Source organism: Protopterus annectens, chromosome 6.part0 (assembly GCF_019279795.1).
Source record: "Protopterus annectens isolate FY-2018-M chromosome 6.part0, PAN1.0, whole genome shotgun sequence".
Taxonomy (NCBI): Eukaryota; Metazoa; Chordata; order Ceratodontiformes; family Protopteridae; genus Protopterus; species Protopterus annectens.
The window spans coordinates 530,885,601-530,910,209 of NC_056737.1; the positions used below are offsets into that span (position 1 = coordinate 530,885,601).

A 24,609-nucleotide genomic window follows, 5' to 3' on the forward strand; every position below is an offset into this window, starting at 1 on the left:
AAGGAAGACTTGAATGGTTCCACAAACTCTCACAGGTGCATCCAAGCATGTCGTCAAATCACAATACCTGAACCGCTAACTTGGTTACCCCTTCAGCTGCATGTGCAACGAGCCTCATGGATGAGTTTTAGATAGACTCCAGGGTAGCTGAGAGGCCATTTCTTCCTGGACCCCTTCAGATACTGCTCACACTAGGGTATCTGACAGTTCCTTGACCAGATCCCTCTGAAGCCTGGTGAAGTGTGCCAAGAAATTCAAAGACCTGATGGAGAAGGTTAATGATGCATATACCCTCTTCCCAAACCTGTCCATCGCTCTGAATTCTTGGTTAGGGAGATGTACAGTAGAACTCTCCTCAGCCATTTCTTTTTTTGGTGGCAGCTGCTACCACCATGGCATCAACTGCTAAACCTTTTGCCCAGTGTGGATGATCCTCAGGAGCAGAAAGAATTTAATCAGTTCTCCAGGGGATAGGTTTTATACAGTCAGAAGCTTTCTAGGCCCACCGAGCGATCAATTTAATTAGATCATCAGTGGGCAGGGTCCCAGGAGGTAGACAGGTAAGCTTCAAAGGCCTGCAAGTACACGGATTCCTCAGAAGATGGGTCTTTGGGCTTCCAATCACCCCTCTGTTTTAGGATCTCCAGAATGTCTCCAAAGAAGACATCTTCCAAGGGAGATTGGGGGGACCCCTCCTACTCATCAAAATTTATGTCCTCCATGATGGATTCTTGAGGAGAATCAAGGTGTTTCCTCTTACACAATTTCTTCCAAGGAGGGTCTTCAGTGGGAGCATCCGAAAAGGATGCGGAAGGTGGTAGACCTTTAGCAGGTAACTCTTGTGACCTTGGAGCTTGCTGTCCAGGGGTGGAGGTTGGTGGTAGCTCAGACTCCAGTAACACAGAAGCCACCTGAGATAAGGCAGTGGCCAAAGTTCTTTCCATAGCTTGAAAGGCAGGCCCCCCTGAGGAGGAATGGGAGCCAGGAACAGAGACAGACAAACTTGGAACCAGGGTCACACCACACCCCGAGAGACCCACCTGAAAAGCTGGAACTGAGGACAGGTCCTCTGTTGGTGAAGCCAGAAAAGGTAAGGTCAGCTCCAAAGAAAAAGCCATAGCTGACTCAAACCCCTCGGGCCCGACAGTGAAAACCCACTCCTGAAAGCATTGAAGGAGTCAAAGCCATATCCGGCACTGAAGACAAAAAGGTCGTCAATGCTGAGGTCATTGGAATCCGTGTGGTTGGATTTGTCTGCTCTAAAGCCTGTGAAGAGGTCAGAGGAGGAGTAGAAGAAGGGGTCCTATGAAAGAAATCCGCTGCACCAGGAGGGAGAGGGGGCTGAAAAGATGGGGGAAGACCCCTAGCTGTCAGAATCTGATCCACCAACCTCACTATGTCAACTTCCAAAACACTCCTGGTGGAGCGAACAGACCAGCCAGATGGGGACTCAGGTTTCTCTAAAAAGGGACTGGGGAGTTGCCCCAAAAATGGTCAATAGATGGAGGATAAGTAGTCCTGAGTTGAAATGGTACATCTATCTTCAGCACCATCTGTGGGGCCATAGTAGTTATCAGCACACTCATGGCAGTAGTGGGAATCAGTGCCACTGTGGGAACCATAGCCAAACTAGTAGTACTTGGTGTTGTAGCCTGTATGGAAGTCATGGTCGGTGTCAAAGAGTCACTCCAGTCTGAAACCTTTGAAACCTTAGATTTTGGCACTGAAGCGGAACCTGCAGAAGAGTGCTTATGCTTCTTTTGTGATGGCGCAGATAGAGATATCGGCACCGAATGAGAAGTTTTAGTACCAGAGGCCAGAAGAGACTGGTTGGCCTTGGGTAAGGCTTCTTCAAAAGGGGCTTTATGAAGCCCTTTGAGGATGAGCTTGTTTCTACACTCTACTAAAGCTCTTTTGCTGAAACACTGGCAGACAGAGCACTCAATATTCAAATGGGATGCACCCAAACAGCACATTCAGCATTCATGTCCTTTAGAGTTTGGCATTTTCCTGCTACACTCTTTGCACTGCTTAAAACCAGTTGTAGTAACCTTAGATGCATCTGCCATCACCGTAAAAACACTAGGAGAGGCAGAAAAAGAAAGAAGCACAAAAACACTCACACCACAGGGGAAAATGCTACCAGCAGTGGTAGAAAGATTACCTAATGGTAAGAGAGAGAGGAGGGAAGGGAACGACCAACAATGTTAGTTAGCAATACCAACAGTAAAAAGGAAAGGGTAGATTAAAGTATGAAAAATCTGTAGAACTGCAAGGTAGAAAAGGCTAATCAGACAAATAATAAAAAATACATTTTTTAATTAGCTATGAGAGAGGAGTTGGCTGATGCATCTTGCTGTAAGAGCGACAAATGAGATCTGGGGTAATGCAGAGGGGCATTGTGGGCAGACTATTAGCATGAGAGTTTTTTGGATGATGCAAACTATATAATGGCCATCAGTTCCGAGGATTATAAATATATAAATAAATATATATATATCTACATGGGTCTACTTCAGAAGATCGACAGACCATTTGATCAACATTCAATGTTGTGTGACCCTGGAGTTGATATATATATATATAGTTAGGGGGGTGTGGGGGGGCACCTATTTTCACTTAAAATGTGTAGTAGTTCTTGTATTTTCATGCTTTTAAATTAAAAATAGGTGGGGGTCTTTGCCCCCATACCCCCATTGTGGGGGGATGTGCCCACACACCCCCTAACTATATATGTATATATATATATATATATATATATATATATATATATATATATATATATATATATATATATATCAACTCCAGGGTCGCACAACATTGGGGAGGGGGAAAATCCCTGTTAAGTGTCTTGAATACTGGTTGTCGACCAAATGAATGTCGATCAAATGGTCTGTCGATCTCCTGAAGTAGACCCATATATATATATATATATATATATATATATATATATATATATATTTATATATATATAATTTTTCTTAGTGACATTTGAGCATATCCAGTATATAACCAAAAAATGCAAGCATACTTTATTAAGCTCAGTAGTCTTTTGTGCAGATAAATCCCAAAGTAATATCTTCTTCTGTGTTATCCACATAAAAAGTCTCCTGACCCTTAGGTTCACTAGCTACATGGTTCCCTTTTTATAGTGTAGATTCAGGGCTGTGAGCATGGTGAAGATGCAAATGAAGTGTAAATGCATTAGAATTGCTAAATCCCAAATACTTAGTTGCATGTATCAAATGTAAACATAGTGTAGGCACTCCCTCAGTGTTTGTGTTGCTAATGGATTGCAACTGTTTATTGATGATTATTGGTAAGGAGAAGGAAAACACAACAATAATTCAGACTCCCTTACCTCCAGTAGGTGTGTCAGCCAGGTTAGACTTACAAACTATATAAGTAATTGAATCAAGTTTTAAATGTAAGTAATCAGCACACATTTCACAGTTTCTGTTCAGTAACATCCAATCTCCTCTTCATTTCTTGACAACTGTGTATTATTGCCATTTGATATCCTCATACATTTTAAGGACAATAATACAGAATGCCTTACAGAATGCATGGCTCAAAGTACTGGTCAGATAAGACAAGAATGCGCAACAAACACAAAGAGATAAGACAGTCCTGCATTTATGCAAGCAATAGTCATAAATGGTTATGTGATCACTCAGTGCACTAGGTTTGAAATTAATACATGTACGAACATCTATCATATGTTTTAATACTGTGGATGATGTTGCAGTTGCTTGTATGCACAAAGATTTTCAATCTCTGCTGCAAAGCTGTTTCTGAGGCAAAGAGGGATGAGACACTCTTACTGTGTTTTGAAGGTTCAGTGGAGTGAGAGTTCAAATCCAGACCTGTGTAATAATATTTAATGTGTACCAACATGAATTTTGTAGTGTTGTTTATTTAATATATTTCTTTCTTTCCTTTCTCGAAATTTTCCTTTATTTTTTAAATGCTAGTATTTGTGTGATGCATGGCTTAGTGCAAACAGGATAGATGGAGAGACATAATAAATGTCATGTTTAGCTTTGCTTATCTCATTTGTGAGAAGCTTAGCAATGTGCATACCTGGTCTAGTGGCCCACACAGGAAGCAGACAGAATTTCTGCATGCAGGGCATAGACATTCTGAATGTCAAAAAGGATACATTGTTGCAGTGTTTGCTTTCCATCATGCAACACCACTAAGCGACATTGAGGGGCAGTTAGCAAGCTTCCCAACACCTGCAGCCATTGAACACCTGCAGACAGGAAACAGACAGTCAATAATTTCAAACTGGATACATTGTACCAACTGTGTTTTGGGCACCGTGTAAACACAGTAAGTGGTATTGCACAACAGTTAACACACAGCAGTTAATACTGAATTCGAATATGTCCAACTGTTATTTAACTATTCCTGTGGTAGCAGGTGTAAGTGTAGGGCTATAACGCAGATGGTCCTGGGTTCTAATACAGGAAGTACAACATATTTTTACTGCTGTGACAGTTCAGTTTATAGTAATGAACAAGAAAATATTAAATGTTATTTCAATATTCCTGTGGCAACAGGTGTAAGTGTAGGGCTGCCATAAACAAGCTGCCGGGTTCTAATACATAAAACTCCAAGCATTTTTACTGTTGTTCCATTTCACATTACATTAAATATCGCCTATAACAATTTATAGATGATTATAAACAGTGGAGCTGATATGAATTATATGCTTGACACACATACTGTGTTTTGAAGGTTCAGATGTATGACTGAGGGTATACTACTATTTTTCTGTAAGTATAATTCTTCTATCTGGACTTGGATGGCCTTCACACTTAAATAAGACACACACAAATTAATGTATAAACAAGGAGCTTGTCAGGTCACACACATACATAGTTAACACCTCAATCTGTCATCTATATTTACAAATGATTCATGACTATGCCTGAGAAGCACTTCTTCTGTGGCAAAGATGGAAAATCACTGCTGTGGAAGAAAATGTTTTGTCTCTTATATATAGGTTTGAATACCACACTGTAAAAATCAATTTTAGCAGTGTATAAACCCAAACAAACGTGTCAGGTCATGAAATATATGCCCCAAGTGCATGTCTGCAAAGTTAAATCACCTAACAGTTACAGCAGCAGACACCCCTCAAATTAATGTCAAGTGTAAGATTAACCTTCAAATTTCAAAAATTGCTTTCCTTTCTGTTTGGCACTGTTGTTCCCACTTAACATCATGCAAATGCAGTTGGCATCATTCCTCGGGTTTGCACACTACCAGTAAATGTGACAACAGATCTGGCAGGAAATCAATATTTGCTACCACTTTGGGACTTCACATATCTGGTGTTAGAGGGGAAGGTGCTCAATTTAGGACACATAGGTGGGGTGTTCAGGAGTGCATAATATTTACTGGACTCCTGGTAAAGTTCTACAGCCAAAGGCTTCTGTAGGCAGACTATTCTGGCTCCCAATACAAGTCTGAGGCTTGGAACAGTTTGGCCAAGGCTGTATCCAGTATGAACAGCATCCTACGCACTGCAGAACAGTGTAGGCACCACTTCAGTGACCTAAAATGGTGCAAGTGGGATACACCCACCCAGTGGATGTATGAGTTCTGAACTAGCAACATCCCATAGTTGTGTAAGTATGCTAATAAAGAGAATTTATAATACCTAGAAAGCTAAATATATGCAAGACTGTCATGCATAACGTTTTATTATTTTCTTCTCACAGCTAATTCTGAAATAGATGCAAATAGCTTTAAAATTTACAGAAAAAATTTTCTTTTCTATACAGTAGTAGCAAAGTAAGCATGCATATCCTAACTGTAAAAAAAGCAAGCATGCATGCATCAATATGTAGCATAAACCAACTGTACAAGTCAAGTGTAAGACTGTAGTCAGTGGTTGTAGATTGAAATACCACCAGTATCAAGTATAAAATGCTGCAATTCTTTAATAATATTACAGAAATTAAATTCTACACAAGTGGCCTAAATGTCCTGCTGTTAACTTTAATCTGTATAATTGGACCAAGCACATGTGCAACATCTGCACATTGCAAGGACTACTTTGGGCAATCTGTAATTATAGTTTGTAGTTGTTAGGAAATATACTTCCATGCAAAACTTCAGATAAAATAGTTGTATTATTGTCATAAATGCATTGCATGTCACTTATGATGGTACTAATTTTATCTCATTGTTTTCCCTCACCCCAACCCTTATCTCTATTTTTTTGTTTTCTATTATGTGTCATCAGAATGTCTCATGTCATCCATCTGTAACAAATCACTAAATACTTCACAGCACAGGGAGGTAGGTCAACCTCAGTGGCTCAACCTGCCCCCACTCTACTGGCTCCTACACCGACAATTACGGCAACATGAAGAACCTCTCTGGTAGTACTTCTGCTACTCCTACACTACCAACGTCCTCAGGTAGCACTATCTCAGCAGCTGATGCTGTGGTACCCTCCAGGAGTACTGGCGGAGGTGGGTATTTCATCACCACCAAGACATGCCAGGGTTGGTGTGTAGGGTCATGCACAGTACCATTGGTGGATGGAGAGGCTGCTCTTCCTTATGGTTTGTAGAGGAGGAAACATCAAGCACTCTAGCAGCCAGTGGAGTAAGAAGACAGTGATGACAGTCCTGTGGGTGAGGACTAGAGTCTCACTGTCCCCATGTTTGATTTGCATGGGCTTGCGTTGTCCCCTCCCTCACCCCAATCATAGTGCCCTCCAACCTTGTGTCCCTCACCGTCCCTTTGTTTTGTCTTGTTTGCCCTGTTTACATTTGCTTCCTCTCCTACCAAACTTACCTGACCCAGAAATACCAATATCCTTTACCAAACATTCCTCTCCTACTGAAGTAAAAAAAGGGGGGGGGCACCTGTCTTGCAAAACAAATATTGCCCCATACATAGCTCTCAATTTTGCACATGTGTTTTCTTGACACACCTGATTTGGTCTAATTGGCTATACAACGTGACTGTGTTGTCATCCCTGTTTGTGGAGGTGACAGTCCAAATTCAGCAAATATTCTGTACACATTTTCAATTTACAATGCTGAGAAAATGGATAGCAGAGATTCTTTCCTACCCCCTCTTGCACATTCCTATATTGCTTTCCCTTTGTTCTTCCCCCTGCTTGCCCCATTTCACCACTTTCCTCTCTACCCCATTTAACATGTATAATCAAGTCAAAAAACATAATAACACACAACACACAAAAGTAAAAAAAAAATGAAGCCCTACACTTTTAGGCCTCCGTGTTTGCACAGTAATTGGCATTGTGCTCCAATGCCATGTGACGGTGAATGGCTCTTCTGTGGTATGGTTACCTCCGCACAATGCTGCTTAAACATGCTGCACCATGTCAACACACAGTAACAAATGGTGACTGTAGTATAAAGAATAATTTCATTGCATTATCACTAATTATTTAAAAATATTACATACACCTGGATTTGAACCCTATATCATCTGGGCACAAAAAAGAAATATGTCAATGTATTTACACCTGCTACCACATAGTCAGCTAAGCAGCAGGTGTGTTTCATACCCTCAATACTGAGATCTCTCAAACTTTTAGCAATGCAGCTCACATTTGCCACTGCTTAACACAAACAGGGAAAGCAGTAGAAATGTGTATGTCACATATGCAAACACTTTGCCATCCATCGCGCAAACCAGCTGCTCAGCAGTGCAGTATGCAAAATGGATAACAGCATGTATTAATTTTTACTGTCCATTTATTGTTCATGCCGTGAAACTACATATAGAAAAACAAACAAAATAAAGGTACCATCTAAGAAAATGACACATTAACAATGCAGCCATCTTTCAGTACTTGTATACAAATATATCTACACTAGTATAATAAATAATAAATGTTGTCTTATATACCATGCACATCTTTAGAATGACAATACAGATTCAGATTTCCAGTACTTGTAGCAATGTTTGATGCATTAGTTATAGTGTTTCAAATGTGCTTTAAATGTGTTTCAAATGTATTTCATATACTAGGATAGTATGTTCCTAAGATTTTATTCCACCAGCTCTGATGAACAACTCAGTAGTTATGATAATGTATATGTTTGTAGAGTCTTACGTTTTTAGAGTTTTATGTTGCAATATTTTATTTTTATATTGCTTATAGTTAATTTTGATGATGTGTATCTATTTAATTTGTGCTTACATATATGTATAAATGCGTTTATTTCATTTTATTCTAGTTTTATTTTATTTTGTTTCTTTGTCAGTAAAGAAATTAGGTTTGTTTTAAAAGCATTGCTAGGTGGATGCTTCACCCTCCCTTAATTAATTAATTATTCAATTGGGTTGCTGCTATTTCAATGTTTTTTGAGAAAATGTGGGATAAATCTGAAGAAGCATGCCAGTGTAGCATGTGAAAGCACTCATTTTTATTAAATTTGGATTTTACATATAATGTGGTGGTCGTGTCCAGTCTTTTTTCTTCGAGTATTTTTTCTTCTTCTCTGGGACGTGTACCTTTGGACGGTAACAGCACTTTGTTATATCCTGACCCAGAAATACCAATATCCTTTACCAAACATTCCTCTCCTACTGAAGTAAAAAAAGGGGGGGGGGCACCTGTCCTGCAAAACAAATATTGCCCCATACATAGCTCTCTATTTTGCACATGTTTTCTTGACACACCTGATTTGGTCTAATTGGCTATACAACGTGACTGTGTTGTCATCCCTGTTTGTGGAGGTGACAGTCCAAATTCAGCAAATATTCTGTACACATTTTCAATTTACAATGCTGAGAAAATGGATAGCAGAGATTCTTTCCTACCCCCCTCTTGCACATTCCTATATTGCTTTCCCTTTGTTCTTCCCCCTGCTTGCCCCATTTCACCACTTTCCTCTCTACCCCATTTAACATGTATAATCAAGTCAAAAAACATAATAACACACAACACACAAAAGTAAAAAAAATGAAGCCCTACACTTTTAGGCCTCCGTGTTTGCACAGTGATTAGCATTGTGCTCCAATGCCATGTGACGGTGAATAGCTCTTCTGTGGTATGGTTACCTCCGCACAATGCTGCTTAAACATGCTGCACCATGTCAACACACAGTAACAAATGGTGATTGTAGTATAAAGAATAATTTCATTGCATTATCACTAATTATTTAAAAATATTACATACACCTAGATTTGAACCCTATATCATCTGGGCTCAAAAAAGAAATATGTCAATGTATTTACACCTGCTGCCACATAGTCAGCTAAGCAGCAGGTGTGTTTCATACCCTCAATACTGTGATCTCTCAAACTTTTAGCAATGCGGCTCACATTTGCCACTGCTTAACACAAACGGGGAAAGCAGTAGAAATGTGTATCTCACATATGCAAACACTTTGCCATCCATCGTGCAAACCAGCTGCTTAGCAGTGCAGTATGCAAAATGGATAATACGATGTATTAATTTTTACTGTCCATTTATTGTTCATGCCGTGAAACTACATATGGAAAAACAAACAAAATAAAGGTACCATCTAAGAAAATGACACATTAACAATGCAGCCATCTTTCAGTACTTGTATACAAATATATCAACTACACTAAAATAATAAATAACAAATGTTGTCTTACATACCATGCACATCTTTAGAATGACAATACAGATTCAGATTTTCCAGTACTTGTAGCAATGTGGACACCTGTTTGCATATAGTTTATAAAGCTGTCTCAAAGTATTCCTTCACATTGGAAACACAACCACTAAATGCTACACATTGTACACTCATCACTCTGGTAACATGCAGAACTTAAATTCATGACAGCTGGACACATGGCTAGCTATCCATTTTATGCTGGCTTCCCAACATCTTCACTCCAAAATCCACTGCTGATGTCATCCACTGTAAGTTGCCCTGCAGCCTTGTAAAAGTCAGACTTGTGCTGTGGTGCTTGTATTAAACAAAGAGTTCTCTAGTTGGTGTACTTATATAGGCAGGGGTTCTGTTCTCACTGCTGTCAATTGGGTTATGTGTGTGTGTGGGGGGGGGGTGTGCACCTGCTTGACATTAGAGAGAGCATTTTACACCAGCATGTAGGATGTCATCACCTATAAAATGTTGTCTGACACTCCCCAAGTCAGACTTGTGTCATGGCACTTGCATTAAGTATAGCATTTGCTAGTCTTAGGTGAGGATTCTGTTCTCACTGTAGTCAACTAGTGTGTGCGTGTGTGTGTGTGTGTGTGTGTGTGTGTGTGTGTGTGTGTGTGTGTGTGTGTTTGTCCACTTGCTTGACATTAGTAATAGCATTTTATACTAGCATGTGGGACACTGATATTACTATTTTCCTCTCACTGGACTCTGCTGATGTCATCAGGTATAGCTGATTTGCAGATGTACAGTATTCCCATCAGGGCAGAGGCAGAGACTGGCCTGTAGGTCAGGTCAACCCCTCTTATATGATACAGATCACAGTGACAGGGCTTTCAGTATCTCCACATACATCATGGCATGGTTTGTATGCCCTGTATTTTCTTGGTGAGAACCCCCTGTGGTATCTCCAGCTGCTGCAGATGTCTGGTGAGGTACATGCAAAAGGGAGCATGTACTCTCTTAGTGTTCTGATAAGGGTCATGTACACTGCTGTTATAACATCACTGGGTCTAGATACAATGGCCTGACTTATGAGGTGCATGACGTAGCCTTTCCAAACTACTGTGGAAACTTGGTGATTGAAGTTCAGATTGCTATCTACCTGTGTTCCTAGGTCTTGCACCACTGGGTATGAGCACAGAGGGAGTGTTGGCAATGTTGTAATTAGCAAGAAATTCCACTTTGCAGAAGGCAAAAATAGTGACACATTTTTGCATTTATTTGTAGTTTGTGTGGCTTTGGCACCAACCATTTATCTGTATTAGCCCCTACTGTAATATGTTAACATCATTGGTGGACTCAATGATTGCATCCAATATGCAATAAAAAGAATACTTGGTAAACCAAAGCCGTATACTTTAGCCAGGACTGTTGAGAAATAGATTCAAAGCAGTAAAGGGCCAAGGAGAGATCCTTGGGGTATGACAATGATGACAGCTCTACTGGTAGAGGTTGACTCACCAACCTTCACAGTATGTGTTCTGTCTGTGAGCCAAATGGTTAATGATATAGTGACATAAGGGTTAATCCCCAGCTCGAGAGTTTCTTAATGATACCCGAGTGGGAGATTGTGTACAAAACCAAGGCCACACCAAGACAGGCAGTATGCAGTGTATTACCTTCATCCAGTCCTATCACACAGAATCAATGGGCTGGGACAACATTACAGATCACCTATAGTGTGACTCAGAGCATACACTTACCTGATATGGTTGGATACATACTTCAACATATGGCATATGTTCCCGTAGAATGGTGTACATCAACATGGATCCATCTAAGTGTGGGGGGGCAGCACTTGATGCATGCATGTATAGACACATCCTGACTCTCCTCATCTGTGAGGCAGACCAACTTATAATCATGGACCTTTTCTAAATGGACCCTAGTAATATCCCAGCTGTGTGCAACTGACATATCAGTTGTTAATGCTGTACCCATGTCTGTTACATTTGTTAGATTTCCTCAAAGAGGTCACCGAGGACATGCATGATGACAACACTGTCATACTGTGGAACCTGACCAGGCCAAGGCATTTGACACAAATTCACTCTGAGGTATTCACTCAACACTTTCAGATCTGGCCAGTAACACCTATATCACCAAGTGGGTAGGCCACTGGATCAAATATGTGGCATCTAAATATGTTAAAATGTATGAAGTGACCTGTATCTCAAGTCCAGTGATCAAGCCCATACATCAGGGCTGTCTTCTAGGCTCTTTCCTGTCCATTATTTAAATCACAGATGTCGAGAATGACATACACATCCTGTGTGTCCACACAGCTGTCCGGGCAATCATTGACTCCAACTGTGATATTACTATAATACAGACAGCATCAACACACACCAAAGATTGCTGCCACAACCATGACAAAACATGGGGGGATTCGTTACATTATGAAATCAAATGGACAACCCAATGATAATTTAGACATCACACCCTATAAACAGACCATTGTGTGACTTGTGTCCTGGGGTAGATGGTATGTAGAACATCTGCCAGCATGTGGCCACAGTGGTGAGTACTCATTTGTATGTAACACAAATACTGAGTATGTGCAAGACATCCATATCAAATGCCATAATATGCCGATAGTTCACAGCTTTCAACATACCAATAACTGAGCGCAATTCATCCTTCATGTACCTCGTTACACATCCTCCAATGATGTGTAACTGAAGTGTACCACCTTTGCCACAGTGAGCTCTCACACATCTTATTGGCCATACCTAAGTATTCTTTTTGTTGCATAAACATTACTGTCTGATGGTGTGGAAACCCCATCAAGGAGTTATACCAGATGCATGTGTGATACCTGTTCTGATAATGCACATAGTGCATACATAGCTGTTTGACAACATTGATGGCATGGATTACATTCGTAACAGTGTGGATTTTGATATATATATATATATATATATATGTATATATATATATACCATGCAAACCAGTCAACTAGCCTGTATCAATCATAATGTCACATACAGGTATAGCAGTGTCCTCTTAACACCTCCAGCATATGTTACAGTAACAGGATGGTGTGCTTGATTACCCCCATAGATTGCTGACATGGTGTGTTCATGAAGAACCCTCTATGATCACTCAGAATCAATGTTAGAGACATGGGTTTACTGGTGGTATTATTCTGATATTGTCCATGTTTGTGCCTGCTTCTGTTTACTGTTTTCCATGAACATGAAACTGTGTCCCACTTGTTTGGAGACATCTGCTGACATTACAGTCATATTCAAGCAAATCAGTTTGCACAGCTTCACAATACGCAGCCAACACCAACTGTATATAACTGTGCAGTCCGTACTCTTGCATGTCAGTATGTGGCTAGTGTTCCTGCTACTACTGTCTTTCATCTACATGCCCTCATCTGCTGTACATTACGATGTTTCACCTGTCCTCTTTCCCTGTGTTCATTCCTACAATGCATCTGTGTGTCCCTATGTAATACACACACTTCCCCTGACTGTTTATTTTAAATGGCAGTTCATGCACCGTTACAGATCATTTATAAAACTTTTGTACAGAATGCCTGGAATGGGATTGCACAATATGCTGCACTGTATACACTGTCCTGTAATGTGTTTGGACCATATATATTGCTATATGATACACCCTGGTAATCACTGTGGCATTCCATACAATCCTGTTAACCTAGTTTGCGCATAGGTAAACAGGTCTGCTGTCAGTGTTGCTTTACACGGTTTCCTAACTGGCAACACTCTTGACAGCCACAAAAGCATGCTTGTTTACGTTTAAGTGTGGTGCTCAGCATGAATATGTAATGAGCGCTGCTGCTCACCACACAAACACGTACACTGCATGTAGCATTTGGGCAAAACCTACACAGAGTTTATTAAATCCTGCTGAAAGAGTTTTGTTTATTATGAAAACAACATTTTATTTGTGCAGTATATAAACATATACAATAGAATTTAGTTTATTTTAAGGATGATACCAGTGTAACAAAATTTAGTTTCTTAGAGATGTCAGTCTTTTTTAATTGCACTGAACAGTGTTATCAGTTGGCATGCAGTTTGATCGCATGTATATTTATTTATTTATTTATTTATTTATAGTTGGTTTACTAGGATTGTCCATTGGGCCAGAAGAACCCGTTTTCAATGGAGTCCTGGGGAGAAAAGCTCCAAAACAAAGATACAATAGATTACAGAATTTTACACTTTAACACTTAAAATCATATTAAGACAGATCGTCAAAAACAGTGGTAACAAAACTATTACAGTGGTTCACAAATATTTTTTTTTTTTAGTAGAAATTCAAGATTTAAGCAGGTGCAGTCGAGAATTTTGGTTACATTATGCATAACAAACATAACATTGCTGTAGTAAATATATAGTATCTTGAGTGGAATAGTAGAACTTGAGAATTATTAGATGTTATTGCATTTGCTTAATTATAGTGCCTGGTAATATATGATATAGTTGCCTGTAGGGAGCAGACTAGGCTATGAGGGGTGGGAGCAGGAGCATTCCCAAGAGGATGTTAGGTACATGTGCAGAGATTTTTTAAAAGCAGGGAGGTTAGTAGTGGTGCGGATGGAGGGGGAAGGGAGTTCCATAGGCGTGCCAGGGCAAAGGACAGGAGGTTTTGCCCTGGAGAGTGAAGGAGTTTGTACAGTTCTATTAGATTTTGGTTATTAGATCTTAGGAGTCTTTGAGGCAGGTGCATTTTAAAGGTGGAGCTGAGTGAGGGACAGAGGGATGGATGGAAAATGAGTTTATGAGCAAAGGTGAGCTGAGTAAAGGAGAGATAGTTGGGTAGCTCAAGCCAGTTTAGTTTGTGGAGAGATACACAGTGATGGGTAGATGCTTTGTGGCTAGTGGCAAATTTGGCAATTTTATTATAACAGGAGGACAGTTTTGTTTTGAGGGATGATTGTAGGTTTATTAGAAAAGGGGCACCGTACAGAAGGGAAGGCATGAGGAATGTTGTAGCGAGAGTGAGCTTAGTAGATGTAGTTAGGAATCGATTGTGTCGATATAGCATGCCAAGTTTGTAGTGGGTTTTTTTATGTTTAGTTGTAGATGGCTATTGAATTTAAGCTGGTCATCTATCTGGACCCCTAGTAGTTTGGTTTCAGATACTAGTTCAAGAGGTGTGTTGTTTTGGCTAGTGATAGAGAGTAGATTTCTATCAATGGTTGTGTTTTTTGAGGGAGTAAATACCATAAGTTTGGTTTTTGATGCATTGAGTGCTAGATGATTGTTCTTCATCCACTGTTCTGTGGTAGAGAAGGCATCTTGAGTTAATTATAAGGGAGTGGGAATGGATGTGGCTGTGCAAATAATTGTAGAATCATCTGCATATTGAATAAGTTTGGCATGGGGAATTGAGTGGAAAAAGTCATTTATGAATATATTGAAGAGGAGAGGACCCAAAATGGAACCTTGGGGGACACCAGTGGGTGTGTTCAGGAAGGAGGAGATGGCGGTTTTCCATTTGACAGCTTTTTGCCTATGGGAGAGATAGCTGGTAAACCAATTGAGAGAGGCAGGGGATAGGTTTAGGTTAGATAGTTTAGTTAGGAGAAGGCTGTGAGAGATAGTATCAAAGGTCTTAGAGAGGTTGAGAAGGAGGGTAGATACAATAGAGCCAGAATCTCAGACTGTATTTACAGTTTCCAGGAAGGAAAGGAGGGCAGTCATGGTGCTGTGACCGGGTCTGAAACTGTGTTGTGTGGAAGTTAGTAAGGTATTATTTAGGAGATAGGGAAGGAGTTGGAGATGGATACATTTCTCTAGTTTTGATATAGGAGAGAGGATGGCGATGGGATGGAAGTTAGTGATATTGTTATTATTGCCTCCTTTGCGCAAGGGAATGATGAATGCTCTTTTCCAGAGTGTGGGAACAAGACCTTCTTGAATAGAGCGATTGATTAGGATGCTGATGGTGAAGGCAATGGCTTCGGCAGCTATGTTGAGGAAGGATGAGGGTATGTTACTGGGTGCATTAGTACATGGTTTTAGCTTTTGCAAGAGTTTTTTTATGGTAGAGGTAGGGATGGGTTTTAGGGAGAAAGGTGGGAGTTGAGAGGTAGGAGATGAAGGGGGTGGTAGGAGGGGGGATGCAGGTGTAGGGGGTGAGGTGTTATTGGAGAAGGATGAGGTTAGTTTAGAAATAGAGTCTAAGAAAAAAAGAGTTGAATTGGGTGGCCAGATCAATATCTAGTGCATTTGGGTCTGGGCTTGGGTTTTCTGCTGAGCCAGGATTTAGGAGGTTATTGATGCCTTTCCAGAATTTTTGAGGGTTGGTTTTATGGTTGTTTTGGAGTATGGAGTAGTAGTACTGTCGATCTGTTGTGATAAGCTTTTTAACTGTATTGCAAAGAGTTTTGAATTCATTAAGGGTGTTGGGAGTTTTGTTTCTTTGGTAACGTGCCCATGTTTTGTCTCTAAGGTGCATGGCAGTTAGTGTGTTTTTTGTTAGCCAGGGGGCGGTATTGTTTCGTATTCTTTTGGTTTTTATGGGGGGAAAACTATCCAGGAGATTTAGGAAAGTTGTACTGAAGTATGCAAAAGCATTATCCAGGGGTAGAGTTTTTAGGGGGTTCCAATTTATTGATTTTAGGGAGTCTGAGAAGGTTACTAGGTTGAGGTTTTTTAGGTTGCGAGTGCTGATATAATTATGTGTTGCTTGTAATGGAGATGGAAGACGTCTAGTGAAAATGGGAAGATGGTCACTGAGGGAGTCAGGAAGAGTTCCACTGTCAGTGTAATAGTGGGGATGAGAGACTAGGATCCAGTCTAGGGTACTGCCACTGGAGAAATCTTTAGAGGGCCTGGTAGTCAGGTTGATGAGATGAGAGTATTTATAAAGGTTAATGCTTAGGGGGTGTGTGGGGGAATGAAGGGAAGACCAATTAATATTTGTGTCACCCATGATAATAGTTTCATTACTGATATTGATAGAAAGCCAGGATGAGATATCTTCAAGTACTGAGACATTGTCACCAGGGGGGATGTAAAGTGAAACTATGCAAATGTGTTTGTGTTTATTTAATTGAAATAGAGCTAGTACTAATTCTGCATTGGAGAAGTGATGAATGGGTTTGTTATAGGGAGTAATGGATAGGGTGGATGAATAGAGTAAAGCTACCCCGCCACCCTTTTTATGGGTCCTGTCTTTTCTGATCATTGAGTAGTTTGGTGGTAATACTTTAGTGTCTTTTATATGAGGTTTTAGCCAGGTTTCGGAAATAGCTAAGATGTCAGGTTTGTTGTGGAGAAGCCAGACATGAAGGTTAGGGATTTTGTTAGCTATGCTTTGGGCATTTAGAGAAGCTAGTAGAATGGATTTAGATGTAGAGGTAGTGGTGATTGGGCCTGGGTTACGATGTAGTCACCAGATAGAAGTATGGTTGTAAGGTATTGGATTAAGTTGATGAGGTGTTTGGATTGCCTTGTTTGAATGTTGTAGGTTATCAGATATTTGTGGATATTGGCGGTTAGGGAGGGACTAAAGAGTTTATAAGAAGTGTATAGTTTGTAGTGAAAAAACAGATGGGAGTTAATGGGATAGAGTTCAGGGGTTATTGAGATAAATGAGTGTAAATGAGTAGAAGGGAGTGAGCTGGTAGAGTGAAGGGGTGGTGAATGATTTGTGCTGGGTGAGGTAGTGGGTATAAGTAAGGATCAGAAGTAATAGTGGTTGGATTGAGAATGATATGAGTTTTGTAGTCATGTTGAGGTTTTGATAAAGTATAGCATGTAGTGTAGGGAAAAAGGGTGTGAAATAGATATTGTATTATAAAATATGAAGGGAGGTGTGAGGAGATGTGTTATGAGGGAGGTGTTGGTGGTGACAGGGCTGGAGTGCAGTAGGTAGAAAGTAAGTAGGAAAGGATTGTGGTAGGGGGAGGGGGTGGGAGGATTGCTGTGGTGAAGGGGAGGGGTGTAACAGGTAGAGAGGAAGTAGGGGTGGTTAGGATAGGTAGAGAGGAAGTAGGTGTGGTTAGGATGGTATAAGTGTAGATGTACTGGGGTGGGTGAGATTTGGGGGTAGGGTAGGGAACTTTTTGTTTTACTAGATTTTAGTATTTGGAGTGATTAAAATTTTATACAGGAATTTACTGATACACTTTTTAACACTTGTTTATAAATTAAACCTTTTTACCAGAGTTCTTTAATTGATTAATTAATGTACTAATTTGATTGGTTTTCATTTGTTTTTAAAGTGTATTTAAACACTGTGAGTCGTGTTATTTTTATCTGATGAAGTCTTATTCCTTTAGACAAAAATGTCTTGTACCATTTTGTTGGCATTAATTCACGTTTGCCTTGACTGTATTGGGATTAAACAAGTCTTCGCACTATTGCTTCGCCTCCTGGTTTGGTGTATTTGCCGTTTATTTGTTTTGTTTTACACCATTGTCGTGGTCATGGATAAATGATTAGGGATACTAGAAATGTATATCTTAAAGATGATACTTATTTTCTTATTTGCATATGCATCAAAATCTATAATACTGAACACTTTTACATTTAACAAAACAGCAGAATCAGAATAATACTCTTAAATTGTAATCTGCCCAAAATTCAGATAATATGGTTAGTAAGAGTCACAAGTTAAGACAAAAAATTATTACCTTCAACAAATGCACTTGTTCAACATAGCAAAGTCCAATTAAGTAAAATATTTCTGCCACCTCTGATCCACTTGGCTTTGCATTATCCTCTGTAAGCAGATGCAGAGCTTGCTCAAAGCTTTGTATAGCTTCCTGGTTTAAAAATAAAACAAAAATTATGCCAGTATTTTACAGGTTTAGTTTACAATGGCAAGATGAAATATTGAAATGTGACTACTCAAACTGGAACTATACTTGCAATATTACACTAGGTTTAATATCCTAGAACTAAATCCAACATAAAAAGAATACATAAAATGTAAAAGGTACATTTTTATGTAAAAATAAAATAAATAAATCTAGAAAATGGAAGTATTCACTGTACCTCCAATCTGTAATTACAATTCATCAATATTTAATGAGTTTTATTTAAATTAAAAACTAAAAATGTATTTATATTTTAATAACAAAGACATCTTTAATATCACAGTATAACAGCTCATTCTTTAATCCTCTTTTTCTGATAACTTATTAATATTCGCTGCTTATGTGTCTGCAACAAATCAAACATTTTAAAGATAACAATCACTGTTTTTAGTAAACGTCTTGCAAGCAACTAATATACACAACTGTGTAAAAAAAAAAGAGAAAAGATTGAAGACATCAAATTTAGTTTGAACACAGTTAAAAGACTGGTCTTCCAACAGTAAGGCAATATTAGTTGAGATACAAGGCATCATTATTAGAATTCTGCTACAAATATCTGATATGAGTTTTCAGCCTGATGCTCCAAAGAGATTTTCCTACAGATTAGTTGAGAATCAAGGTGCATCTTTTTAAATGAAGGGGTGATTTCTGTTGTCTTTAGTAACTTGTGAAAGGAACTGACTAGTCTTCAAAAAATAAATACCCTATAAACCCAATTACAGGTAAAGCAAAATATAACTAAATGGGTATTTTAAAGAACCACATACTTACATTTAATCCTTACTAAGATAAGGATACATGCTTAGCATTAAAGTATCAGTGCAGTCTATAATTTCTAATCGGGTTAACAATTAAGTAAGCAGTGAAGTGCTCCAATTGTGTCACATGGATTTTTCTGCAGCACTGACACCTAGATGACACATTAACATCAAAAGTACAGTTGTTTTGCTAGTGTTATATATGCAGTATGATTAACCAAATATTGTGTGTATGAGAGTTTAGCAAAGGGAATTGAAATGCTGCAGTTTTTTAAATTTCATCCCAGCCAATAACCACATTTCATTGGTTCATAGGTTCATACTAGGCTATCTGCCCTGGGGCAATTATAAGCCTAGCCCGATTTTGTTTGGCTTACGCCACCCCTTGATTTGAGTATACTGTGCTCTTTTTAAGGTTTAATTTGCTGTGCCTCTGTCTAATAGTGACACGGAAGTAATCCCCAGGACAAACCTATGATCCCCCATCCACTCATCAAGATTCTTCTTGAAGAGATTCGGTGAGGTGCTCTGCCTAACATGAATTGGAATTCTATTCCAGAGCGAAGGGAGCCTCTGGGTTATGAATCTGTCCCTCCAGCAAGTTCTATTTATTTCAGTGCTGAGGTTCAAGTCCCTCGAGCGTGTGGCTCTAAGGGATTTAGATTTACTGAGGTGGAGCATGCCCATTAATTCTGGATTGGACATAGCTTTATATGTCAGGCATAGATCGCCTCGAAGTTGGCGGTATGCAACTGAGTAGAGCTGGAGTTTTTTTAACCGAGCAGCATATGGCATCTGTTTGAGTCCCTTGATCCTCTTGGTGAGGTACTTTTGGGGTCTTTCTAATTGCTGCAGGTGTCGGGTAAGGTACATCCCAAAAGGGGCATTGTATTCTATGATGGGCCTGATGAGGGATGAATAAAGGGGCACGATTACCTCTCTTGATCTAGAGGTGAATCCTTTCATGATGAGGTGGGCTATGTAAAAGGTCTTTCTAACCACTTTGGCAATGTGGTTGTCAAAGGAGAGATTGCTATCAACTTGGGTCCCCAGATCCCTAATTTCTTTCTCTGTATTTAATGGGTTACCACCTATGTGGTAATTTGTGGGCACATTGTTTTTGCCAAAGGGTATGACTATACACTTTTTGGCATTTAGCTTTAGACCATGGCTCTGGCACCAGTTATCCGTCTCTGTGAGACCTTTTTGAAGGATGTTTGTGTCAGCTGGAGAGTTGATTATGGCGCCTAGTTTGCAGTCGTCTGCGAACTTGGTGAGCCATAGTCCTCCTACATTGGCCTGTACCTCGGAAAAGTATATACCGAACAAGAGCGGTCCCAGGACAGAACCTTGTGGGATGCCACTTGTGACCGGTTTCGAGTCTGACATGGCTCCAGCAACTCTCACTCTGTGGGTTCTGTCTTTGAGCCAGTTTGCGACCCATCTTGTGACATAGGGGTTTATATTTAAGCTGGATAGCTTATCTATGATGCCCGAGTGGGGTATTGTGTCAAATGCCTTTGCTAGGTCCAGATAGGCTGTGTGGACTACCTTCCCTTCATCTATGGCTTTGGTGACTGTTTTGAAGAAGTCAATCAGGATCAAAAGGCAGGATCTGCCCTTGACGAAGCCGAACTGGGTAGGATCTAGTGTCGGTAGGTCCCTAATGTCTTTGTTTATAAGCTCCATGATGATCTTCTCCATAGCCTCGCAGACTAAGCTAGTCAGGCTTATGGGGCGATAGTTTCCAGGGTCCGTAGAGGCTCCACCTTTGTGGAGTGGGACCACTGTTGCTGTACGCCATTCTGTGGGCACATATCCTGTAGTGAGGCTGAGATTGTACAGCTGTTTTATTTGAGGGATTAGTTCTTCTTGGAGTTCATGTAGGACGCAACCCGGGATGCCATCTAGTCCCATGGAAGCAGTGCTTTTTGCTTTGGAGAGGGCAGCCTTCACCTGAGCATCAGAGATGTTTGGGAGGCAGCCCTCTGCCGGGATAGATACTTGCTCTTTTTTTGGGGGGGGAGGGGGTGGAGAAGTTTGCACTGAACCTGTCTGCCAGGATATTGGCGATGTCTGTGGGTTCAGTTTCATAGTTTCATAGTTTCATAGTAGTGTACTAGGCTATCTGCCCTGGGGCATTTACAAGCCTAGCCAACAATGATGTGGCTTACGCCACCCCGTATTATATAGTTGCGCCTCTCTAGTAGTGACACATGTGGGACCCCATTATTTAGTAAACTATACCTCTGTCTAGTAGTGACACTGAGGTGACTCCCGGGGTAAACTTACGATCTCCCATCCATGCATCGAGATTTTTCTTGAACAGTGCCAATGAAGGGCTCTGTCTCACATGAACTGGGATTTTGTTTCAGAGTACGGGTAACCTCTTTTTTATGAATCTATCCCTCCAGCATGTTTTATTCATATTTGTGCAGAGGTTGAAATCTTTAGCTCGCGTGGTTCTGGTGGATCTGGATTTTTTGAGATGGAGCATGTCCATCAGTTCTTGGTTGGACATGGCCCTATATGTTAGGCACAAATCACCTCTGAGCAGGCGGTATGCTACTGAATAGAGCTGGAGTTTCTTTAATCTAGCTGGATAAGGCACATGTCTGAGACCCATGATCCTCTTGGTGAGGTACTTCTGGGGTCTTTCCAGTTGTTGCATGTGTCGGGTGAGATACATCCCAAATGGAGCATTATATTCAATCATGGGGCTGACAAGTGAGGAATATAGAGGTACAATGACCTCCTTTGATCTGGATGAGAATCCTTTCATGATGAGATGGGCAAGGTAGAATGTCTTTCTGACCACTTTGGCAACATGGTTGTCAAAGGAGAGGTCACTATCGACTTGAGTCCCCAGGTCTCTGATTACTTCTTCCGTACTCAGTGGGTTATTGTCTATGTGATAATTTGTGGGTACTTTGTTTTTCCCAAAGGGGATGACTATACATTTTTTGGCGTTAAGTTTGAGGCCATGATTCCGGCACCAGTTGTCCGTTTCAGTGAGACCTTTCTGTAGGATGTGTTTGTCAGCAGGTGAATCAACTATGGCACCCAGTTTGCAGTCATCTGCAAACTTTGTCAGCCATAATCCTCCCATATTTGCTTTCACATCCGAGAAGTAAATGCCGAATAAGAGTGGTCCCAAGACTGAGCCCTGTGGGACACCACTCGTGACTGGTTTTGAGTCTGACATGGCTCCAGCAATTTTGACCTTATGGGTTCTGTTTTTTAGCCAGTTTGCTACCCATCTTGTGACATATGGATTTACATTTAGGCTGCTGAGCTTGTCTATGATGCCAGAGTGTGGTATCGTGTCACAGGCTTTAGCCAAGTCCAAGTAGGCAGTATGGACAGCCTTGCCCTCATCGATGGCACTAGTGACTGTCTCGAAGAAGTCAACCAGGTTTAAGAGGCAGGATCTGCCTTTTACAAAACCAAACTGGGTGGGATCAAGGGTCTGCAGATCTCCAATATCGCCATTTATGAGTTCCATGATGATTCTTTCCATAGCCTTGCAGACCAGGCTGGTCAGACTTATGGGGCGGTAGTTACCAGGGTCAGTAGAATTTCCCCCTTTGTGGAGTGGGACCACTGTTGCTGTGCGCCAGTGTTCAGGTACATATCCTGTAGTGAGGCTAAGATTGAATAAGCGTTTTAGGTGCGGGTTTAGTTCATCTTGAAGTTCACGTAACACGCAACCGGGATACCATCGGGTCCCATAGATGCTGTGTTTTTGCTTTGTTGAGTGCTGATTTCACCTGTATGTCTGAGATGACAGGTAGGTTACATTCAGCAGGGATAATTACTACATCTTTAGGGGGTGAGGGAGGGAGAAATTTGCACTGAACCTATCTGCCAGAATATTGGCAATGTCGGTAGGGTCAGTGAATTTTTGTCGTTGTGTACCAACTCAGAGCATATCTGAGAATTTCCTCCCAAGGTTCTGACATAATTGAAGAAGGCCTTGTGATTGTCTTTGGTATCCTTGGCAATCTTTCTCTCAAAGTTGGCTTTAGATGTTTTATGAGAGAACGTAGTTTTTACTTGTGCTGATCAGGGAAGCCTTTCCTTGTGGGATTTGGCTTTGTCCTGCAGTAGCTTCCTTCTTTGTTGTACAGTTTGTTTATAGCGGGTCCACCAAACCGGGCATTTTCCCTTGGTGGAGAGGGTCTTGGTTTTAGTTGGGATTGCTTGATCCATGCATTCTTGGAGATGTCCGTAGAAGGCTGTTGTGTAGGATTCAGCATTTTGGGATGTGGTTTCCATTAACCCAGTAGGCTTAAAGGATATCATTTCTGACTTAAGGAGTGTAAAGTCAGCTTTTGAAAAATTTTTCACTGTAGTCTTTTGTTCTGGGGGTGGGGGTGGGGGTGGGATATGTACATCCAACGTGATCAGTTTATGGTCAGATCTTACTAGTGAGGGGTTTATATCCGGTGCGGAGCATTTGGACCCCATGTTTGTGATAATCAGGTCAAGTATATTATCTCTCCTCGTAGGAGAAGTGACCAGTTGCTCCATAGCATTTGAGTTAATGAATTCCAGGAATCTTTGGGCTAGGGTGTTAGGGCTAGAATAGTGGGCCCAGTCTATGTTGGGGTAGTTGAAGTCACCCAATATGATGGTGTTTGGTGTGACATTCATATCCTCCAGTGTTTTCAGGAATGCTTGATGGGATTCCTGGGATTGGGAGGGTGTTCTATAACATGCGACCAGTTGTATGGCAGTTTTGCCTATGGTGAGTAAAACTTGTATGGTTTCTGATGCTTCATGGTAGCCACCAATCGAGAGGTGTAGGTGTACTTTATGAAAATGGACACTCCCCTCCTTTGTGGTTCGGCCTGGAACTTGAGGCGAAAAGCATGATATGAGGTATAGCCTGGTAGCGCTGGAGTGCTCTCAGGAGCCTTGAACCAGGTTTCAGTTACTGCACAGACATCGATGTTCTCCATACTGAGAAGTGCTTGAGTGCCTGCATCTTGAGATTTAGACTTCTGGCGTTGAGCAGCATTACCCTTAATTTTTTCCATTTTTGTTTTTACGGAGGTTGATTTGTCTTTTGAGCATTGCCTAAAAAGGCACTATGGGGTGGCAAGAGCCTTGGCCAGTATCCGGAAGCCCAGTGGTGACAGGTGCAAGCCATCCCTTGCGAAGCAACGCGGCTAGTCCAGCATGTCATCCCAGGCTGACAGACATTGGATCCCCCTAGAATGACACCAGTGATTAAGCCAATTGTTAAAATTGATCATTTTGTCTTTGTACTGAGGCATCATTCTTGGTGAAGGCAGGATGCTGCTCAGGGTCAGGGTCATACCAGTCTGGGCTACATAATCGGAGAGCTCCTCAATGTCTCTTTTCATGTAGTCCAGGGAGGTACGTCTCA

The 24,609-nt window shown here is 40.7% G+C and overlaps 1 protein-coding gene across 1 annotated transcript in view; it reads right to left on the minus strand.

The window, feature by feature from the left end:
- TTC6 (tetratricopeptide repeat domain 6) overlaps positions 1 to 24,609 on the minus strand; it is a 2,436,149-nt gene that overhangs the window by 1,073,498 nt on the left and 1,338,042 nt on the right. Inside the window, exon 13 of the mRNA XM_044074245.1 lies at positions 18,271 to 18,402. Within this exon, the coding sequence (XP_043930180.1) occupies positions 18,271 to 18,402 (132 nt within the window). The remainder of the gene's footprint in view (positions 1 to 18,270; positions 18,403 to 24,609) is intronic.